Here is a 21518-nt window from a genome sequence, read left to right on the forward strand (position 1 = left end):
GTAAATTACAACCAATGCATCCACAATCCCTGCCGCTACTTCTCTTAAGACCCTCGGATGCAAGCCATCAGGTCCAGGGGATTTATCTGCCTTTAGTCCCTTTTTCTTACTGAGTACCACCTCCTTAGTGATTGTGATTGTGTTAAGTTCCTGCCCCCGCATAGCCCCTAGGCTATCAACTGTCGGAATATTGTTAGTGTCCTCTACCGTAAAGACTGATACAAAATATTTGTTTAGAGTTTCTGCCATCTCCATGTTCCCCATTACTAATTCCCCAGTCTCATTCTCTAAGGGACCAACAATTACTTTAGCCATTCTTTTCCTTTTTATATATTAGGAAAAGGGAAGGTGCAACGAGACCTGGGTGTCATGGTACATCAGTCATTGAAGGTTGGCATGCAGGTACAGCAGGCGGTTAAGAAAGCAAATGGCATGTTGGCCTTCATAGCGAGGGGATTTGAGTACAGGGGCAGGGAGGTGTTGCTACAGTTATACAGGGCCTTGGTGAGGCCACACCTGGAGTATTGTGTACAGTTTTGGTCTCCTAACTTGAGGAAGGACATTCTTGCTATTGAGAGAGTGCAGCGAAGATTCACCAGACTGATTCCCGGGATGGTGGGACTGACCTATCAAGAAAGACTGGATCAACTGGGCTTGTATTCACTGGAGTTCAGAAGAGTGAGAGGGGACCTCATAGAAACATTTAAAATTCTGACGGGTTTGGACAGGTTGGATGCAGGAAGAATGTTCCCAATGTTGGGGAAGTCCAGAACCAGGGGTCACAGTCTAAGGATAAGGGGTAAGCCATTTAGGACCGAGATGAGGAGAAACTTCTTCACCCAGAGAGTGGTGAACCTGTGGAATTCTCTGCCACAGGAAGTAGTTGAGGCCAATTCACTAAATATATTCAAAAGGGAGTTAGATGAAGTCCTTACTACTCGGGGGATCAAGGGATATGGCGTGAAAGCAGGAAGTGGGTACTGAAGTTTCATGTTCAGCCATGAACTCATTGAATGGCGGTGCAGGCTAGAAGGGCTGAATGGCCTGCTCCTGCACCTATTTTCTATGTTTCTATGTTTCTATATCTATATAAAAATGTCCTCAAAATTCTTGCGCCTGAAAAAGCTGGCACATAGCCTACGTTTACAGGCGCAAGTGTTTAAAAACATACATAAACATAATAAAATTAAATTAAATAAACACACTTTATTGTTATAAACTCTGCCCACTAAGGTAAGTTTATTTTTTACCCAAATTACAAAACTTTTTTTTAAAAATCGGGACAATATTGTTTTTATCTAAGGCATTTATTAACTTTAATTTCAATTAATTTTAATTATGTGAGGTCTGTTTTTTATTTTTTATTAGTGTGTATTTGTTTTTTTCCCCATTAATAGCAATGAGAACTGGTAGATACGGAGTTCTCATTGCTATTAATGGGAAAGCTGTGGAATATGTACCTGATTGGCTGAGCAGTCACACATGACTGCATCTTCTGTGTGGGAACCCTCCAGACAGGAGCACGCTTCGCAGCGCGGGAAGAGAAGGCCTCCCCAACGGAATCCAGGGCGCTTCCGAGACCACCAGGTAGATTCATAAAAATTCTCCGGTTGGGAGGCAATTCCCCCAGGAAGCCTCCAACCGGAATTTCAGGGCCAATGGCTTCGGTCTTCCCAGTATTTAATTAATTTTTTTTTTTAAAAACCTCAGTTGGTCCAAAATTAAAGCTATGCATCTTTATGACTAAGGAGCTCCCTGTAAATAACATCAACAGTACAATATGTGGTCCGTTTTAGACTCTTCTGTGACACTTCGGAGGGAAAATTGGCCCTTTTTATAGCCCTGTTCACACCTCTGGAGGGGGGTGGGCACTAATGAGGCGCAATGGCATTTTTGCCCGGGGGAGAGAGGCGCTACCGCCTCCTGGGAAATTGTCCCAGAGGTTTGGAGGGAAGGGGGGGGGGTGCTGTCCTGGCAGCGGGGCACCATCCAATTAGCGCCCCAGCGGGCGCACAACCAGCAATGACGTCATCATCGGCGTGCCAACCCATTAACGCCCCGCATGGTAAATTGCATCGGTTGGTCGCGAAGCTGGCCGACATCCACTGCCTTAAAGGGGAGGCTTTTAGCTCCCCGGGCTGCCATTTTTATTTGTCGGACAACTCTTGGGTCAGCCCGACAATGGCGGTCCTCGCGTGAACTGGGCCGCCACCGTGCACTCCGTTCAGTGGACCGGAAGAGCTATAAAAAGCAACAAAAGTATGAAGAGTTGCACAAATGAATATGGAAAAAAAATTGCAAGTGATATCAAGGCCAAAAATGAAAGTTTTCATAAATATATGAATAGAGAGAGTGGCTACGGGAAACATGGGCTAATTAAAGACAGACACTGCAGATACTGAAATCGACAATAAGGAAATTGCAGGCTTGTTAAATGAGTACTTTGCATCTGTCTTCACAATAGAGGAAGCAAATAAAATATCAGCCGTACATGGGAAATTAAAATTAAACCGGGGGAGGAACTTACTGGATTTAATTCGAGTTTTTAAAAAATGGTAATGGAGAAAATAAATGGGGCTGAAGTCAGACAAAGCTCCAGAACTTGATGGTTTCTACCCCAGGGCATTAAAGGAAGTAGGTGAGGAAATTGCTGATGAGTTAGTTATTATGGGCTCAAAATTGGTCAGGAGTTGCTCCGTTTTTTTTTGGAGTATCTTAAAAATCCCCATTGTGCACATTCAATTTGCACCAGTGTAAGTGAGTTAGTTAGGATTTTTTTTAGTTTAGTTTAGTTTGGTGGATAAGAGTGTCTATGAATGTTATCCAGAGGGATAAATCTGGTAACTACAGGTCAATCAGTCCAACATCAGTTGTGGGAAAACTACTAGGGACCATTGTCAAGGAGAAAATTAATTATCACTTAGAGAAGCATGAGTGAATAAGGGACAGCCTGTCCCGATTTGTTAAAGGCAAATCGTGTCTGACTAACTTGATGGAGTTCTTTGATGAAGTGAGAGAGGGTTGACTAAGGTAGTGCAATAGATGTTGAATATATGGACTTCCAAAAGGCACTTTAGATAAAGTACCCCACAACAGATGTATTCAAAAAATAGAAGCACATGGGATTAAAGGGACAGGGGTAACTTGGGTACATAATTAGCTATGGGATAGGAGGCAGAGAGTAGTAGTGAACAGATGTTTTTCTGATGTATGTAGTGAGGTCTCCCAGGAGTCGGTATTACAACCATTGCTTTTCTTGTTATATACAAATGATTTGGACTTGGATATTAAGGCGTACAGTTTAGAAGTTTGCAGATGATACAAAATTTGGCAACCTAGTAAATAGGGCGCAGACTTCAGGATAGTAGCAGACTTCAGGAGGACATAGACGCACAGGTGAAATGGGCAGACACATGGCAGATGCAATTTAACGCGGATAAGTGTGAAGTTATGCACTTTGGAATGAACAACATGGACTGGTAGTATAATCTAAATGTACTATTTTTCCCCCGCTCACAGGATTAAGATCTGGAATGCACTACCTGAAAGGGTGGTGAAATCAGATTCCACAGAACCTCTCAAAAAGCAATTGGACATGTGAAGAAGACTAATTTGCAGGGTTATGGGAGTAAATTTGACAGCACTTTCAAAGAGCCAGCGCAGGCACAATAGACCAAATGGTCTCCTTCTGTGCTGTAAGATTCTATGATTCTATCCATATGGGTTTCAGAAAGCTTCTGATAAGGTTCCACACAAGAGTTTATTCGCCAAAGTGTAAGTGCATGGAATTGGAGGCAACCTTGCGACATGTGTTGGAAATTGTTTGGGAGGTAGGAGATAGAGAATAGGGATAAAGAATACGTACTCTGATTCCCATGATGTGACAAGTGGTGTTTCCCCAGAGATCTGTACCGGGACCTTGGCTTTTCACAATATTTATCAATGACTTCGATAACGGAATAGAGAGTTGCATGTCCAAATTTTCAGATGGCACTCAATGCTGATCATCTCAGCAAGTGGCAGGAGAGGCATAGAGTGGCTGCTGTGCCCCTTGATTCCTACTCCAATTCATTATTTAATGATTCTCGCTGAAAAGTGCACGTGGGTGGGCATTGGGCAAGGACATGGTTAGACACATTTGCAGTACAGGACCCACCCGCCCTGCAGTCAAATAGGGTGCCAATATTCACTGAAGGGACTTACACAAGAATGGCCATCTGGGTAAGATATTCCAAGGCTGGGTAGTGACCAGTCCTGTGTAACTGCACCCTAGAATGAGTCAGCATCTTCAGGAGGAGGAGAGAAAATTTGGAGGAGGGAAGAGAGAAAACAGCAGACAATGAGCTCAATTTTCCCCAGTGATCCGCGCCATTTTTTTTTGACTCAGGTCACCTTTTTTGGCCTGTTAAAAAACCACAATTTCCCCGATCAATTTGCACCAGCGTAACTCAGTTGGTTACGATTTTTTTTAGGTGCGTTTTTTTTCAGCCAAAGGGGACGTAACCTGCCACCCGTGCCAAGTCTGGCCATTTAGGCAAGTTTGGCCAGCTGAGAGTCACTCCAGTTCTTCTTAGGCCAGCGTATGTGGCCTCTGTAGCAAAACCTTCTGCAGAGTTAAGGAAATCGGCGCAGGTAAGGAAATTGGCACAGCTAAGTGCAGCAGATGCACGGACAGCAGCAGCAGGAGAGGTAAGAGAGAGGGGAGAGAGGCGGGGGAGGGGGGGAGCCTTTCAGGTATAGTTAGGTGTGGGGACCGGGAGGGCGGAGGCCGTTCAGCCTGGGATAGGTGCGGGGGACCGGGAGGCCATTCGGCCTGGGATAGGTGCGGGGGAGCAGACCAGGAGGACACTTGGCCAGGGATGGGGGCGGGGGAGCAGACCAGCATCGGGAGGAGGGGAAAGGGGGGAACTTTAATAATTTAATGGAGTTAAGTTGCTGAAATGTATTTTAATGTGTTTATGAAGTTGCTACAATATATTTTAAAGTGTTTTTAAGTTGATGCAATTTATTTTGATGTGTTGCAAGCTAGCTGTATGTTTCACTTTGCAGCCTCAGCCCGCATTGTGTCCCTGGTTACCGTGGCAACCCAATCTTTTTAGCGCAGATCAAGGCTCCACCCCCAAAACTAAAGGACAGGTTAGGCTGCGCCAAAATGAAGAAATCAAATGGGGAAATTTGGAACATTTATTTTTGGCGTACGTGGGCCACAAAAAAGAATGGGCATAACTTTTCAAGTACACCAATAAAAAGCTTTGGGAAAAATTGAGCCCAATGTATTAAACTATTAACAAATACCAAATCCAACATTCACATTCTCTCCTCATCTTGTCACATTATAGTTGCCTCTGTAAAGATTTTCAGACCAGAATCTTTTTAATCAGATCCATCACACAATGGAAAATAATTGTCAGCTGTGCAAACTATATACCTGCTTATATTTGCTTGCAGTCATCTCAGCACAGAGGTTTACAAATCCTGAGGGGTCCACAAATACAACTTCAAAGGCCTGCTGAAAGTCTGCAAGTGATGGCTGTGGGAAAAATTTTATCAAATTATTTTAATAAATTTCCACTTTCCTCCTACTATCATAGGCCTCTGTCCCACTGACCTCAACCTTAGACAACCCACTTGTGAAATTCACAATAGCTATTAGCTAAACAAATAACCCAACTACATTATTAACTTTATTAACACTTTGAAGTACACAGTAGTATTTTAAAATCTGTAAATTCCTTACATTTAATCTGCCAAAACAAAGTATTCATTTGTTTAATTACATGCATCAAAAGTACACAAAAATCAAAATGTAGCAAGCAAATTGAGCATACACAGGTACATACATGCCATCAAGAACAAGTGGGAGAGAAACTTTGAACCATACAGATCAGATTCAATCCTCAGTCTATGATAGGTTATTGATCTCTGCCATGGCAGCAATAGGACTGCTCCAAATGACTGCATTAGGCAAGTGGGGGGAGGAATAGCTAGGGGTCCTGCTCCTTATCAGACTCGGCTTGATGCTGTAAAAATTGCCCGAAAGATTGCCTTTGATATTTGCAAAGTAAATACTGCGTGAATTGCCGAGGGTGCCCTTATAGTATGGAGTTCAGCTGTTGAAAATATTTCAATTTGTCTTTCTTAAAAAAGTCAAATGTGGTGGGAACAGGGAAAGGACCAGGGTTTTTAGTGAAGGTGTTTGTTGTTGAATAGAATCACTCAGCTGCCTAATGCCTCACAAAAGCAAATACTTTTGACTGAAATGTATTTTTAATGGTGACAGACTAGGAGTTGTGGAGGATCAAAGGGATTTGGGTGTCTATGTGCACCAATCGCAAAGTTAGTGCACAAGTACAAAAAGGCACGTGGCATTTATCTCAAGGGGGCTAGAATTAAAGTGAGGAAGTTATGCTTCAGTTATACAGCACTTTGGACAGACCCCATCTGAAATAGTGCATTCAGTTTTGGCACTAAACCTCAGGAAGAAGATATTAGCCTTGGAGTGGGAATAGGACAGATTCACCAGAATGAAATTGGGACTCTCAGAGGTTAAATTAGAAGGACAGGTTGCATAATCTTGGTTTGTTGTCCCATGAAGGTTGACGGTTATGGGGTGATTTTAAAAAATCCACGCACAGGTATCTTCCACCCTTCAACATGTAGTTCTGGACCTGGAATATTAGGTCCTTCATTAAAACACCTGTGAACTCATCCCTTTTTGACGTGGAAGCAAGTCATCCTCGATACGAGGGACCACTTATGATGATGATGATGATTTAATCAAAGTATTTCAAATGATTAAGGGATTCAATAGGTTAGATACAGAGAAGTTATTTCATCTGGTGGGGAATCCTGAACAAGAGGATTCCCCACCAGACAAAATCTTAAAATTGGCCATTTAGGAGTGAAATCAGGAAGCACTTTTTCAGAAAAAATTGTGAAAATCTGGATCTCACTCCAAATGCTAGATCAGTTGAAATTTTCAAGACTGAGATCCATAGACTTTTGTTAGGTAAGGGTATCATGGGATATGGAACAAAGGCGGGTGAATGGATTTGAGGTACAGATCAAACATGATCTAATTGAATGGCAAAACAGGCTTGAGAGACTGAATGGCCTATCACGTTCCTCTATTGAATGGAGTGCTGGGAAGTGAAGTGAATAAGCTTCTAAACAAGTGAATACAGGCTTCGATGCAATTAAGTTGTTAAGTCATTATCACTGGCTCAGGCAGAGGGAAGAAGCACTTAATGAGTCATAAACAGGTCACCACCCCTCATTTGTGTGGGTCCCTTTGTTAAAAGTGTGACTGTAAGGTAAGGGAGAGGTTGTAAAAGTAGAGTTTGCGCACTGGAGATCCATGCTTCAATATTGACTTTTTTTTTAGATGCTTGACACAAAAAACGGGGTGAGCCCTTCTGACATATTGGTCACTCAGAAGCATTTGATTTTTCTTTTTGGAAGAAGTAGCAGTCTTTATTAGTCTCTGCATTAATCAGAAAAGGATATATTTCCTCTATTTTTTTTGTGGAAGGACTTTTATCCAGCAGGTGTAAGAGGTATCCTTATCAATACAGGGTACCTTTAAAAGGACAGAACATCAGTGGTTAGAAGCTAAACTGTGGCGACACGAGAGCCAAGCGTGTCACTTAATTGCTAGTAGTCGGAGATCGAGAAAGGTGAGGGAAGTCATCACTCGTGTGCACAGTGGATTCAGTCGGAATCAAAGATCCAAGTGAAACAGATAACGGTGTGAGCGGATTCATCGACTCAACACTAATGCCCACGTCCCAGGGACGGAAGGCAATTGACCCAACCATGCCGCTTCTGAAGATGAGGTTGTGCAATCTCGGAACGTTATTAATCACACAAAAAGGCTTGAGATATTTGATAGATTTGAATAGCCAGACTTTTAACTTGTCAGCTATGTAAGCAATTACTGTTAAAGTAATTTCACCAATTTATAACCTCAGACTCTGGTTACTGCTACAGTTAATACCCTGCAATGATTTAAAATGACACACCAAAATACCTACGTAAGCTTTGCTACTCATTTTATAAGTAACTTTATTACTTAAGTAACTGTATATTTATGATTTGCTACTCAAATGCGAGACAGCTTTGAGTGCATTTGTCTGATTACATGTTTATTATGTGTCCGTGTATCCAACATTAACTTTATGTTATGATGTAAAATAAACAATATTTAATGCATGTCTTGTGGTCTGGTTTCTATCTGGATTGTTTTGCAAGGAGTTAATTCACTCACTCAGTTGCTTGAAAGTAATCCAATCGAGGGTTAGTATATACATTTACATCTGTGCTGGTTAGTGTAAGATATCATTTATCTCTAGGCCTACGCTGGGAGGTAAAACTTCAGACGATTCTTTAATAAGGAGTTAAAGGAGGGAATTAAAATTAGTCTGGTTCCTCAGCATCTTTTGCCAGGATGTGTAGTAAATAGCGAGGAAGATAGTAAAAGCCTTCAGGAAGGCTGGTGAAATGGGTGGACACATGGCAGATGAAATTCAACACAGAGAAGTGTGACTTGATACATTTCAGTAAGAAGAATGAGGAGAGATCATACACACTGAATTGTACAATTTCAAAAAGGGTGCAAGAACAGAGGTGTGCTTGTGCACAAACCTTTGATGGTAGCAGGATTAACAAAGCAGTTAATGAAGCAAAAGGGATCCTGGGCTTTATAAATATAGAGGCATAGAGTACAAAAGCTAGGAAATTATGCTAAACCTATATAAAACATTAGTTTGGCCTCAGCTGGAGTAGTGTGTCCAATTCTGGGCACCACACTTTAGGAGGACGTGAAGGCTTTGGAAAGGGTACAGAAGAGATTTACTAGAATGGTTAGAGGGATGAGGGAATATAGTTACTTGGATGGACTGGAGAAGCTAGGGTTGTTCTCCTTGGAACAGAAAAGGCTGAGGAAATCTGATTGAGGTGTTCAAATCATGAACGATTTAGATAAGAGTAAATAAAGCAAAACTGTCGCCAATGGCTCAAGGGTTGAATACGAGAGGGCACCGATTTAAGGTGATTGGCAAAAGAACCAGAGGCGACATGAGATAAAACTTTTTTTTTAGGCAACGAGTGGTTAGGATGGTGGATCAGATTCAATAGTAGCATTCAAAAAGGAATTGGTTAAATACTTGAAGTAAAAAAAAATTGCAGGGATATGTAGAAGAGCGGGGGAAAGGAACTAACTGGATTGCTCTGCAGAAGAGTTGGCACAGACTCAATGGGCCAAATGGCCTCCTTCACTATTGGCCAAATGGCCTCCTTCACTATTGGCCAAATGGCCTCATGCACTATTCCATGATTTTAGGATACACAAACCCAGCTTTCTTATAATGCTCCCCCAACAGTCAAGGCTCACACTTCGAACATCCTTGATTTCAGCACAGCGACCTCCCAAACCCAACCAGGACACGCAAGAGATGTTTTTTTTCTTTTTTTGATAACCCAGGGAGGTAAGGAGTCCTGGAGTTTTGAAACCTGCAAAAGAATGAGCTACAGTCTAATCCTTTAACTAGGGGAGTTAAAGCCAAGCACGGAAGTGGTTTCAAATCTGAGATCTTCCTAGCCGGCATAGCTCAGCTACTCTTACATGAACTTTCTCAGCCATTAGGGTTGCTTTAACATAGAAACATAGAATCATAGAAACATAGAAAATAGGTGCAGGAGAAGGCCATTCGGCCCTTCAATCCTGCACCACCATTCAATAAGATCATGGATGATCATTCCCTCAGTACCCCTTTCCTGCTTTCTCTCCATACCCCTTGATCCCCTTAGCTGTAAGAGCCATATCTAACTCCCTCTTGAATATATCCAACAAACTGGCATCAACAACTCTCTGCGGCAGGTTAACAGGTTAACGGCTCTCTGAGTGAAGAAGTTTCTCCCCATCTCAGTCCTAAATGGCCTACCCCTTATCCTTAGACTGTGTCCCCTGGTTCTGGACTTCCCCAACATCGGGAACAATCTACCCGCATCTAACCTGTCCAGTCCCGTCAGAATCTTATATGTTTCTATGAGATCCCCTCTCATCCTTCTAAACTCCAGTGTATAAAGGCCCAGTTGATCCAGTCTCTCTTCATATGTCAGTCCTGCCATCCTGGGAATCAGTCTGGTGAACCTTCGCTGCACTCCCTCAATAGCAAGAACGTCCTTCCTTCAAAACTGAACATAATATTCCAGGTGAGGCCTCACCAAGGCCCTGTACAACTGCAGTAAGACCTCCCTGCTCCTATACTCAAATCCCCTAGCTATGAAGGCCAACATATCATTTGCCTTCTTCACCGCCTGCTGTACCTGTATGCCAACTTTCTATGACTGATGAACCATGGACACCCAAGTCTCGTTGCACCTTCCCTTTTCCTAATCTGCCGCCATTCAGATAATAATCTGTCTTTGCGTTTTGCCCCCAAAGTGGATAACCTCACATTTATCCACATTATACTGCATCTGCCATGCATTTGCCCACTCACCTAACCTGTCCAAGTCACCCTGCAGCCTCTTAGCATCCCCTCACAGCTCACACCGCCACCCAGTTTAGTGTCATCTGCAAACTTGGAGATACTACACTCAATTCCTTCATCTAAATCATTAATGTATATTGTAAAGAGCTGGGGTCCCAGCACTGAGCCCTGCGGCACTCCGCTAGTCACTGCCTGACATTCTGAAAAGGACCTGTTTATCCCGACTCTCTGCTTCCTGTCTGCCAACCAGTTCTCTATCCACGTCAGTATATTACCCCCAATAACATGTGCTTTGATTTTGCACACCAATCTCTTGTGTGGGACCTTGTCCACTCTACTAGTTACATCTTCAAAAAATTCCAGAAGATTTGTCAAGCGTGATTTCCCCTTCATAAATCCATGCTGACTTGGACCGATCCTGTCACTGCTTTCCAAATGCGCTGCTATTTCATCCTTAATAATTGATTCCAACATTTTCCCCACTACTGATGTCAGGCTAACCGGTCTATAATTACCCGCTTTCTCTCTCCCTCCCTTTTTAAAAAGAGGTGTTACATTAGCAACCCTCCAGTCCATAGGAACTGATCCAGAGTCGATAGACTGTTGGAAAATGATCACCAATGCATCCACTATTTCTAGGGCCACTTCCTTAAGTACTCTGGGATGCAGACTATCAGGTCCCGGGGATTTATCGGCCTTCAATCCCATCAATTTCCCGAACACAATTTCCCGCCTAATAAGGATATCCTTCAGTTCCTCCTCGTCACTAGACCCACTGTCCTCTCGTACTTCCGGAAGGTTATTTGTGTCTTACTTTGTGAAGACAGAATCAAAGTATTTGTTCAATTGGTCTGCCATTTCTTTGTTCCCTATCATAAATTCACCTGAATCCGACTGCAAGGGATTCAGTTTGTCTTCACTAATTTGTTTCTCTTCACATATCCATAGAAGCTTTTGCAGTCAGTTTTTATGTTCCCGGCAAGCTTCTTCTCATACTCTATTTTCCCCTTCTTAAGTAAACCCTTTGTCCTCCTCTGCTGAATTCTAAATTTCTCCCAGTCCTCAGGCTTGCTGCTTTTTCTGGCCAATTTGTATGCCTCTTCCTTGGATTTCACACTATCCTTAATTTCCCTTGTTAGCCACGGTTGAGCCACCTTCCCCGTTTTATTTTTACTCCAGTCAGAGATGTAGAATTGCTGAAGTTCATCCATGTGATCTTTAAATGTTTGCCATTGCCTATCCACCGTCAACCCTTTAAGTATCATTTGCCAGTCTATTCTAGCCAATTGACACCTCAAACCATCAAAGTTACCTTTCCTTAAGTTCAGGACCCTAGTTTCTGAATTAACTGTGTCACTCTCCATCTTAATAAAGAATTCTACCATATTATGGTCACTCTTCCCCAAGGGGCCTCGCACAACAAGATTGCTAATTAGTCCTTTCTCATTACACATCACCTAGTCTAGGATGGCCAGCTCCCGAGTTGGTTCCTCGACATATTGGTCTAGAAAACCATCCCTAATATACTCCAGGAAATCCTCCTCCACCACATTGCTACCAGTTTGGTTAGCCCAATCAATGTGTAGATTAAAGTCACCCATGATAACTGCTGTATCTTTATTGCATGCATCCCTAATTTCTTGTTTGATGCTGTCCCCAACCTCACTACTACTGTTTGGTGGTCTGTACACAACTCCCACTAGCGTTTTCTGCCCCATGGTATTCCGTAGCTCCACCCATACAGATTCCACATCATCCAAGCTAATGTCCTTTCTTACTATTGCATTAATTTCCTCTTTAACCAGCAATGTCACCCCGCCTCCTTTTCCTTTCTGTCTATCTTTCCTAAATGTTGAATACTGCTGTATATTGAGTTCCCAGCCTTGGTCACCCTGGAGCCATGTCTCCGTGATGCCAATTACATCATACCCGTTAACTGCTATCTGCGCAGTTAATTCGTCCACCTTATTTCAAATATTCCTCGCATTGAGGCACAGAGCCTTCAGGCTTGTCTTTCTAACACACTTTGCCCCTTTAGAATTTTGCTGTAATGTGGCCCTTTTTGCTTTTTGCCTTGGGTTTCTCTGCCCTCCACTTTTACTTTTCTTCTTTCTATCTTTTGCTTCTGCCCCCATTCTACTTCCCTCAGTCTCCCTGCATTCCCATTCCCCTGCCATGTTAGTTTAACTCCTCCCCAACAGCACTAGCAAACACTCCCCCGAGGACATTGGTTCCGGTCCTGCCTAGGTGCAGATCGTCCGGTTTGTACTGGTCCCACCTTCCCCAGAACCGGTTCCAATGTCCCAGGAATTTGAATTCCTCCCTTCTGCTCCACTCCTCAAGCCACATATTCATCTGAGCTAGCCTGCGATTCCTACTCTGGCTAGCACGTGGCACTGGTAGCAATCCTGAGATTACTACTTTTGAGGTCCTACTTTTTAAATTTAACTCCTAGCTCCCTAAATTCGTCTTGTAGGATCTCATCCCATTTTTTACCTATATCGTTGGTACCTATATGGACCACGACAATTGGCTGTTCACCCTCCCTTTTCAGAATGTCCTGCACCCGCTCTGAGACATCCTTGACCCTTGCACCAGGGAGGCAACATACCATCCTGGAGTCTCGGTTGCGGCCACAGAAACGTCTATCTATACCCCTTACAATTGAATCCCCTATCACTATAGCTTTCCCACTGTTTTTCCTGCCCTCTTGTGCAGCAAAGCCTCTCACGGTGCTACGAACTTGGCTGCTGCTGCCCTCCCCTGATGAGTCATTCACCCCAACAGTACCCAAAGCGGTGTTTCTGTTTTGCACGGGGATGACCGCAGGGGACCCTTGCACTGCTCTTCCTGTTGGTCACCCATTCCCTATCTGGCTGTGTACCCTTTACCTGCGGTAAGACCAACTCACTAAACGTGCTATTCACGTCATTCTCAGCATCGTGGATGCTCCACAGTGCATCCACCTGCAGCTCCAGTGCTGCAATGCGGTCTGTCAGGAGCTGCAGGCGGATGCACTTCCCGCACACGTACTCGTCAGGGACACCGGAAGCGTCCCTGACTTCACACATAGTACAGGAGGAGCATAACATGTGTCCGGGCTTTCCTGCTATGACTTAACCCTTAGATAAACTTAATTTGGAACAACAATGCTCAATGGTTACTTACTGATAAAGAAAAGCAAAAGAAAAACTACTTACCAATCACTTATCACCTTGGCTGTGACATCACCTTTCGATTTCTTTCTACTTCTTTTTTGCCTCCCTGCTGCAGCTGCACCAGTTGGCCTCTTGGAGGCCTCCACCGATCCCGCCGCTCCGTCTCCCGACAACGCTCGAACTCCCGAGCCTCACCCACATTGGGCCTCTTGTAGGCCTCCACCGATCTCCCCGCTCCGCCTCCCGACAACGCTCGAACTCCCGAGCCTCTCCCATGTTGGGCCTCTTGTAGGCCTCCACCGATCTCCCCGCTCCGCCTCCCGACAACGCTCAAACTCCCGAGCCTCTCCCATGTTGGGCCTCTTGTAGGCCTCCACCGATCTCCCCGCTCCGCCTCCCGACAACGCTCGAACTCCCGAGCCTCTCCCACGTTGGGCCTCTTGTAGGCCTCCACCGATCCCGCCGCTCCGTCTCCCGACAACGCTCGAACTCCCGAGCCTCTCCCACGTTGGGCCTCTTGTAGGCCTCCACCGATCTCCCCGCTCCGCCTCCCGACAACGCTCGAACTCCCGAGCCTCTCCCACGTTGGGCCTCTTGTAGGCCTCCACCGATCTCCCCGCTCCGTCTCCCGACAACGCTTGAACTCCCGAGCCTCTCCCACGTTGGGCCTCTTGTAGGCCTCCACCGATCTCCCCGCTCCGCCTCCCGACAACGCTCGAACTCCCGAGCCTCTCCCACGTTGGGCCTCTTGTAGGCCTCCACCGATCTCCCCGCTCCGTCTCCCGACAACGCTAGAACTCCCGAGCCTCTCCCACGTTGGGCCTCTTGTAGCTTCAAATTTAACATTTAAGTGTATTTTTGAATCGTCAGCAGAATTTCACGAAATCAAGAATCTCAGACTCACTGGGTAGAGTGTACGCCAGTATTAACAGAAACATCAGCTGTGCTAGACACTTTCACTTCACAGCGGGAAGGTTGTTCATAAAGTTGCTGAATTTCTTTTCAAATCACCGGCAGAAATTGTCAGGAGAGTCATGGTGCAGAACAATTCAAAGCCAGCTATACATAGTACAGGTTATCAGATTTCCAAACGTTGAAAAAAGAACCCAAATGCCACGTAATCTTGTGACTCAAAGCACAAAGACTGAATAATTTACTGTAACCACAATGACAAATGCTTTATAAAGATCCCTTTTCCAATTTAAAGGATTAATCAGGCTGTAGAGAGCAGCCTGCACTGGTTTGAACATGGCACATCGACTATTTTAGAGAGCATAAAAAGATACAACAGTAGGAGGTCATCTTACCACTGAATCGTCAGAGTCCTGGAAAAGACTGATGCCATTTTGAGTGAGGTCTGTTACAGCTGAACAAAATTAAAAGCAAGAGAAAAATTAAAAGTCACGTATGAAACTTCATATAATCTTTATACTGCACAGGGACAGAAACTGCAGCCTTTGCTTGGCCAGAATGACTGGAAGCCCATTCTCTCAAACACCCGCTATTGATTGCACAGAGGCAGAAATATCCCTTGCAAGGCTGGTCTGTGCACATAGAGATTTTTCTTTCTGATTTTCTCTCTTCTTCTCAACTTGCAGGAACTATATAAAACACTGGTTAGGCCACAGCTAGAGTACTGCGTGCAGTTCTGGTCACCACATTACAGGAAAGATGTGATTGCATTTAGAGAGGGTACAGAGGAGATTAATGAGGATGTTGCCTGGACTGGAGAATTGTAGCTATGAGGAAATATTGGAAAGGCGGGGTTGCTTTCTTTGGAACAGAGAAGGCTGAGGGGAGATTTTATTGAGGTGTATAAAATTATGAGGGGCCTAGAGTGGAGAGGACGGACTTGTTTCCCTTGGCAGAGGGATCAAGAACCAGGGAGCAGATTTAAAGTAATTGGTAGAAGGTTTAGAGGGGATTTGAGAGGAAATGTCTTCACCGAGAGGGTTGTGGGGTCTGCAACTCACTGCCTGAAAGAGTGGTAGAGGCAGAAACGCTCATCACACTTAAAAAATACTTGGATGTGCACTTAAAGTGCCGTAACCTGCAGGGCTACAGACCAAGAGGTGGAAAGTGGGATTAGGCTTTGTTAGCTGATGTGGACACGATGGGCCGAAATGGCCTCCTTCTGTGCTGTAAATTTCTATGATTCTATGTTAATTCATGCTTGCGTGCCAGTTCTTGTCAGGAATCCTCCAATACTTCACCCAAATGGCCATTCTTCATCTGCGTGCCTAAACAGTGAGTGTGGGTAGGCTGAAATAAAAACAGCTGGAAACGTTCAGCAAGTCAGGCAGCATCTGTGGAGAGCCTCACCTGCTAAGTGTTTCATAGAAACATAGAAAATAGGTGCAGGAGTAGGCCATTCGGCCCTTCGAGCCTGCACTGCCATTCAATAAAATCATGGCTGATCACTCCCCTCAGTAACCCTTTCCTGCTTTCTCTCCATGCCCCTTGATCCCTTTAGCCGTAAGGGCCATATCTAACTCCCTCTTGAATATATCCAATGAACTGGCATCAACAACTCTCTGAGGCAGGGAATTCCACAGGTTAACAACTCTATGAAGAAGTTTCTCCTCATCTCGGTCCTAAATGGCCTACCCCTTATCCTAAGACTATGTCCCCTGGTTCTGGGCTTCCCAACATCGGGAACATTCTTCCCGCATCTAACCTGTCCAGTCCTGTCTGAATCTTAAACATTTCTATGAGATGCCCTCTCATCCTTCTAAACTCCAGTGAATAAAGGCCCAGTTGATCCAGTCTCTCCTTATATGACAGTCCAGCCATCCCTGCAATCAGTCTGGTGAACCTTCGCTGCACTCCCTCAATAGCAAGAACATCCTTCCTCAGATTAGGAGACCAAAACTGAACACAATATTCCAGGTGAGGCCTCACCAAGGCCCTGTACAACTGCAGTAAGACCTCCCTGCTCCTATACTCAAATCCCCTAGCTATGAAGGCCAATATACCATTTGCCTTCTTCACCGCCTGCTGTACCTGCATGCCAACTTTCAGTGAATGATGAACCATGACACCCAGATCTCGTTGCACCTCCCCTTTTCCTAATCTGCCGCCATTCAAGTAGCATTCTGCCTTCATGTTTTTTTCCCCCAAAATGGATAACCTCACATTTATCCACATTATACTGCATCTGCCATGCATTTGCCCACTCACCTAACCTGTCCAAGTTGCCCTGCAGCATCTTAGCGTCCTCCTCACAGCTCACACCGCCACCCAGTTTAGTGTCATCTGCAAACTTGGAGATATTACATTCAATTCCTTCATCTAAATTGTTAATGTATATTATAGAGCTAGGGTCCCAGCACTGAGCCCTGCGGCACTTCACTAGTCACTGCCTGACATTCTGAAAAGGACCTGTTTATCCCGACTCTCTGCTTCCTGTCTGCCAACCAGTTCTCTATCCACGTCAGTACATTACCCCTAATACTTTGATTTTGCACACCAATCTCTTGTGTGGGACCTTGTCAAAAGCCTTTTGAAAGTCCAAATACACCACATCCACTGGTTCTCCCTTGTCCACTCTGCTAGATACATCCTCAAAAAATTCCAGAAGATTCGTCAAGCATGGTTTCCCTTTCATAAATCCATGCTGACTTGGACCGATCCTGTCACTGCTTTCCAAATGCGCTGCTATTTCATCCTTAATGATGGATTCCAACATTTTCCCCATTACTGATGTCAGGCTAACCGGTCTATAATTAACCGTTTTCTCTCTCCCTCCTTTTTTAAAAAGTGGTGTTACATTAGCTATGCTCCAGTCCATAGGAACTGATCCAGAGTCGATAGACTGTTGGAAAATGATCACCAATGCATCCACTATTTCTAGGACCACTTCCTTAAGTACTCTGGGATGCAGACTATCAGGCCCCGGGGATTTATCGGCCTTCAATCCCATCAATTTCCCGAACACAATTTCCCGCCTAATATGGATACCCTTCAGTTCCTCCTCGTCACTAGACCCACTGTCCCCTCGTACTTCCGGAAGGTTATTTGTGTCTTACTTCGTGAAGACAGAATCAAAGTATTTGTTCAATTGGTCTGCCATTTCTTTGTTCCCCATTATAAGTTCACCTGAATCCGACTGAAAGGGACCTACGTTTGTCTTCACTAATCTTTTTCTCTTCACATATTTATAGAAGCTTTTGCAGTCAGTTTTTATGTTCCCTGCAAGCTTCCTCTCATACTCTATTTTCCCCCTCTTAATTAAACCCTTTGTCCTCCTCTGTTGAATTCTAAATTTCTCCGAGTCCTCAGGTTTGTTGCTTTTTCTCGCCAATTTATATGCCTCTTCCTTGGTTTTAACACTATCCTTAATTTCCCTTGTTAGCCACAGTTGAGCCACCTTCCCCATTTTATTTTTACTCCAGACAGGGATGTACAATTGCTGAAGTTCATCCATGTGATCTTTAAATGTTTGTCATTGTTTATCCACCGTCAACCTTTTAAGTATCCTTTGCCAGTCTATTCTAGCCAATTCACGCCTCATATCGAAGTTACCTTTCCTTAAGTTCAGGACCCTAGTTTCTGAATTAACTGTGTCACTCTCCACCTTAATAAAGAATTCTACCATATTATGGTCACTCTTCCCCAAGGGGCCTTGCACAACAAGATTGCTAATTAGTCCCTTCTCATTACACATCACCCTGTCTAGGATGGCCAGCTCTCTAGTTGGTTCCTCGACATATTGGTCTAGAAAACCATCCCTAATATACTCCCGGAAATCCTCCTCCACCGCATTACTACCAGTTTGGTTAGCCCAATCAATATGTAGATTAAAGTCGCCCATAATAACTGCTGTACCTTTATTGCACACATCCCTTATTTCTTGTTTGATGCTGTCCCCAATCTCACTACTACTGTTTGGTGGTCTGTACACAACTCCCACTAGCGTTTTCTGCCCTTTGGTATTCCGCAGCTCCACCCATACTGATTCCACATCATCCAAGCTAATGTCCCTCCTTACTATTACATTAATTTCCTCTTTAACCAGCAATGCCACCCCGCCTCCTTTTCCTCTCTGCCTATCCTTCCTAAATGTTGAATACTCCTGGATGTGGAGTTCCCAGCCTTGATCATCCTGGAGCCATGTCTCCGTGATGCCAATTACATCATATCCGTTAACTGCTGTCTGCGCAGTTAATTCGTCCACCTTATTTCAAATATTCCTCGCATTGAGGCACAGAGCCTTCAGGCTTGTCTTTTTAACACACTTTGCCCCTTTAGAATTTTGCTGAAATGTGGCCCTTTTTGTTTTTTGCCTTGGGTTTCTCTGCCCTCCACTTTTACTATTCCCCTTTCTATCTTTTGCTTCTGTCTCCATTCTATTTCCCTCTGTCTCCCTGCATAGGTTCCCATCCCCCTGCCATGTTAGTTTAACTCCTCCCCAACAGCACTAGCAAACACTCCCCCGAGGACATTGGTTCCGGTCCTGCCCAGGTACAGACCATCCGGTTTATACTGGTCCCACCTCCCCCAGAACTGGTTCCAATGCCCCAGGAATTTGAATCCCTCCCTTTTGCTCCACTGCTCAAGCCACGTATTCATCTGAGCTATCCTGCGATTCCTACTCTGACTAGCACGTGGCATTGGTACTTTTGAGGTCCTACTTTTTAAATTTAGCTCCTAGCTCCCTAAATTCGTCTCGTAGGATCTCATCCCGTTTTTTACCTATATCGTTGGTACCTATATGCACCACGACAACTGGCTGTTCACCCTCCCTTTTCAGAATGTCCTGCACCCGCTCCGAGACATCCTTGACCCTTGCACCAGGGAGGCAACATACCATCCTGGAGTCTCGGTTGCGGCCGCAGAAACGCCTATCTATTCCCCTTACAATCGAATCCCCGATCACTATCGCTCTCCCACTCTTTTTCCTGCCCTCCTGTGCAGCAGAGCCACCCACAGTGCCATGAACTTGGCTGCTGCTGCTCTCCTCTGATGAGTCATCCCCCTCAACAGTACCCAAAGCGGTGTATCTGTTTTGCAGGAGGATGACCGCAGGGGATCCCTGCACCACCTTCCTTCCACTGCTCTTGCAGCATTTTCTGTTTTTATTTCAGATTTTCAGCATCCGCAGTGTTTTGCTTTTGTTTTAGTGTCGATAGGCTATTTGACCACAATAAATATCAGGAGAATCCTGACAAGTGCAAACATTTTTTCCACCAATAGTTACCAGATAGTAAATGGATCTCGGAATCATGACTGATCTCTAACCCAGGAGCATCAAGATCAATTATAACACCCCAATACTGCCCACCTGAGAAAGCCAGGGTTCCCACTCCTGATTCCCTGCTGGAATCGCATGCATGCAGAAGCCCGGCAAGAACAGGATTGGGGTAGCCTACAGTGGTCCCACAGTTCAAGACTCTAATCAGTACCAATGCATTACCCACTTAGGTGAGGTAGCAAACGGTTGTTGCATCTATGGAACAGTACCACAGTGCAAATTCCTGAGAGAAGGAATTAAAAGAAAACATATTATAGCATACAGCTCATAACTGTGTAAGTTGTAATGAGTTTTTTCGCAGATTGATGCTGCCCCATCTCCAACCTCTCTTTGCTCTCCAAAGTCTTTAAAAGTGTTGTCCCCTCCAAATTCTGTGTCCGTCTTCCCTGTGACTATGCTTAAATCTTTCCAATCAGGTTACCCCTCAATCACACCACCGAATCGGCCCTAACCAAAAAGTCACAAAGGACATTCTCTGTGACTGTGGCCATGGTGCATTATCCATCCTTGATCCCTCTGCATCCCTCGACAAGGTCGACTACATCATCCTCCTCCGCTGTCCAGCTCAATGGGACTGTTTTGGCTTAGTTCCACTCTCACCGATCCATTTGCAGCCAGAGCATCTCCTGGAATGACTACTATCCCCCCTTCCACCATTACCTCTGGAGTCCGCCCACTTGGATCCATCCTTTTCCCCTTCCTCTAAATGCTGCCCTTTGGCAACATCATAGCAACTTGTGCGCGGTCCTTCAATACCTCAACAGGAGCCAATAGGAAGACATTCTGATCCAAGGTTTACATACGAAAGCTTAATGTACTTATACAACATTCCTGTGTGCTATTTTTAACCTTATTTTTAAAAAGCTTGTGAATGTAGCACTCATAGAAATATAGTAGAAGTTCATAAAGCATTCACATATAAATTGCCAATTAGAATTTCTACCCAAATAAAACAGGAGGGAAAGGGGAAAAAAATCAAAAGGAGCTGCAATGTGACAGACCCCAAAAGCCGATCTCTCATTCACTGTTAAACATTCAAAAAGCAAGAGAACTGCACAAAAGCTAAATGACTCATTGTTTGGCACATTTTTGCAGGGCTTTGCACCATTAATATATTTATCTTCCTTGCATTAATTTGTCATCATCTTTCTTTAAGGTCCTGAGTTTTCTTCTGCATTTCATTTTTTAATTTTTCTTACTTTAATAATTATACCAACAACCTTGATGCTCTTTCTTATAAAGTCTTAAAGTGACGAGTTAGCCAAGGCTTGAAATCCATCAGCCATCCTTTATATTCTCTATTAACTAATCCCATCTTATACTTGCAAGAGTCTGGTATTTCTCCATTCCCTTCGCCAACTTCTCTTTCCTAAACTCCAGGAAACAAATCGAGCTTCTCAGCCTATTGCCTCTTTGTGAAAGACTCTATCTGACACCTCACAACCTGACTGCGTATCTGTAGGGGATTTTGTTTCAAACACTTTGGGGTATATTTTACAACTGAGTACTCTCAAATTATCAAAATCTTAGGGATCAAGGTAGCTTACACAGTACAGTAGAAAACCTCATTCTTTATGTTCACTAGTTAGATTTAGCATCAGAAGTACCACCGGC

At 44.2% G+C, this 21518-nt stretch overlaps 1 protein-coding gene across 1 annotated transcript in view; it reads right to left on the bottom strand.

Annotated features, from left to right (window-relative positions):
* Positions 1-21518, bottom strand: part of nol6 (nucleolar protein 6 (RNA-associated)) — a 161903-nt gene that overhangs the window by 81039 nt on the left and 59346 nt on the right. The window contains exons 9-10 of the mRNA XM_070868064.1: positions 14959-15017; positions 5429-5530 (exon numbers count right to left, since the gene is read on the bottom strand). Coding sequence (XP_070724165.1) covers positions 5429-5530; positions 14959-15017 — 161 coding nt within the window. The remainder of the gene's footprint in view (positions 1-5428; positions 5531-14958; positions 15018-21518) is intronic.

Source organism: Pristiophorus japonicus, chromosome 2, assembly GCF_044704955.1.
Source record: "Pristiophorus japonicus isolate sPriJap1 chromosome 2, sPriJap1.hap1, whole genome shotgun sequence".
Lineage (NCBI taxonomy): Eukaryota > Metazoa > Chordata > Chondrichthyes > Pristiophoridae > Pristiophorus > Pristiophorus japonicus.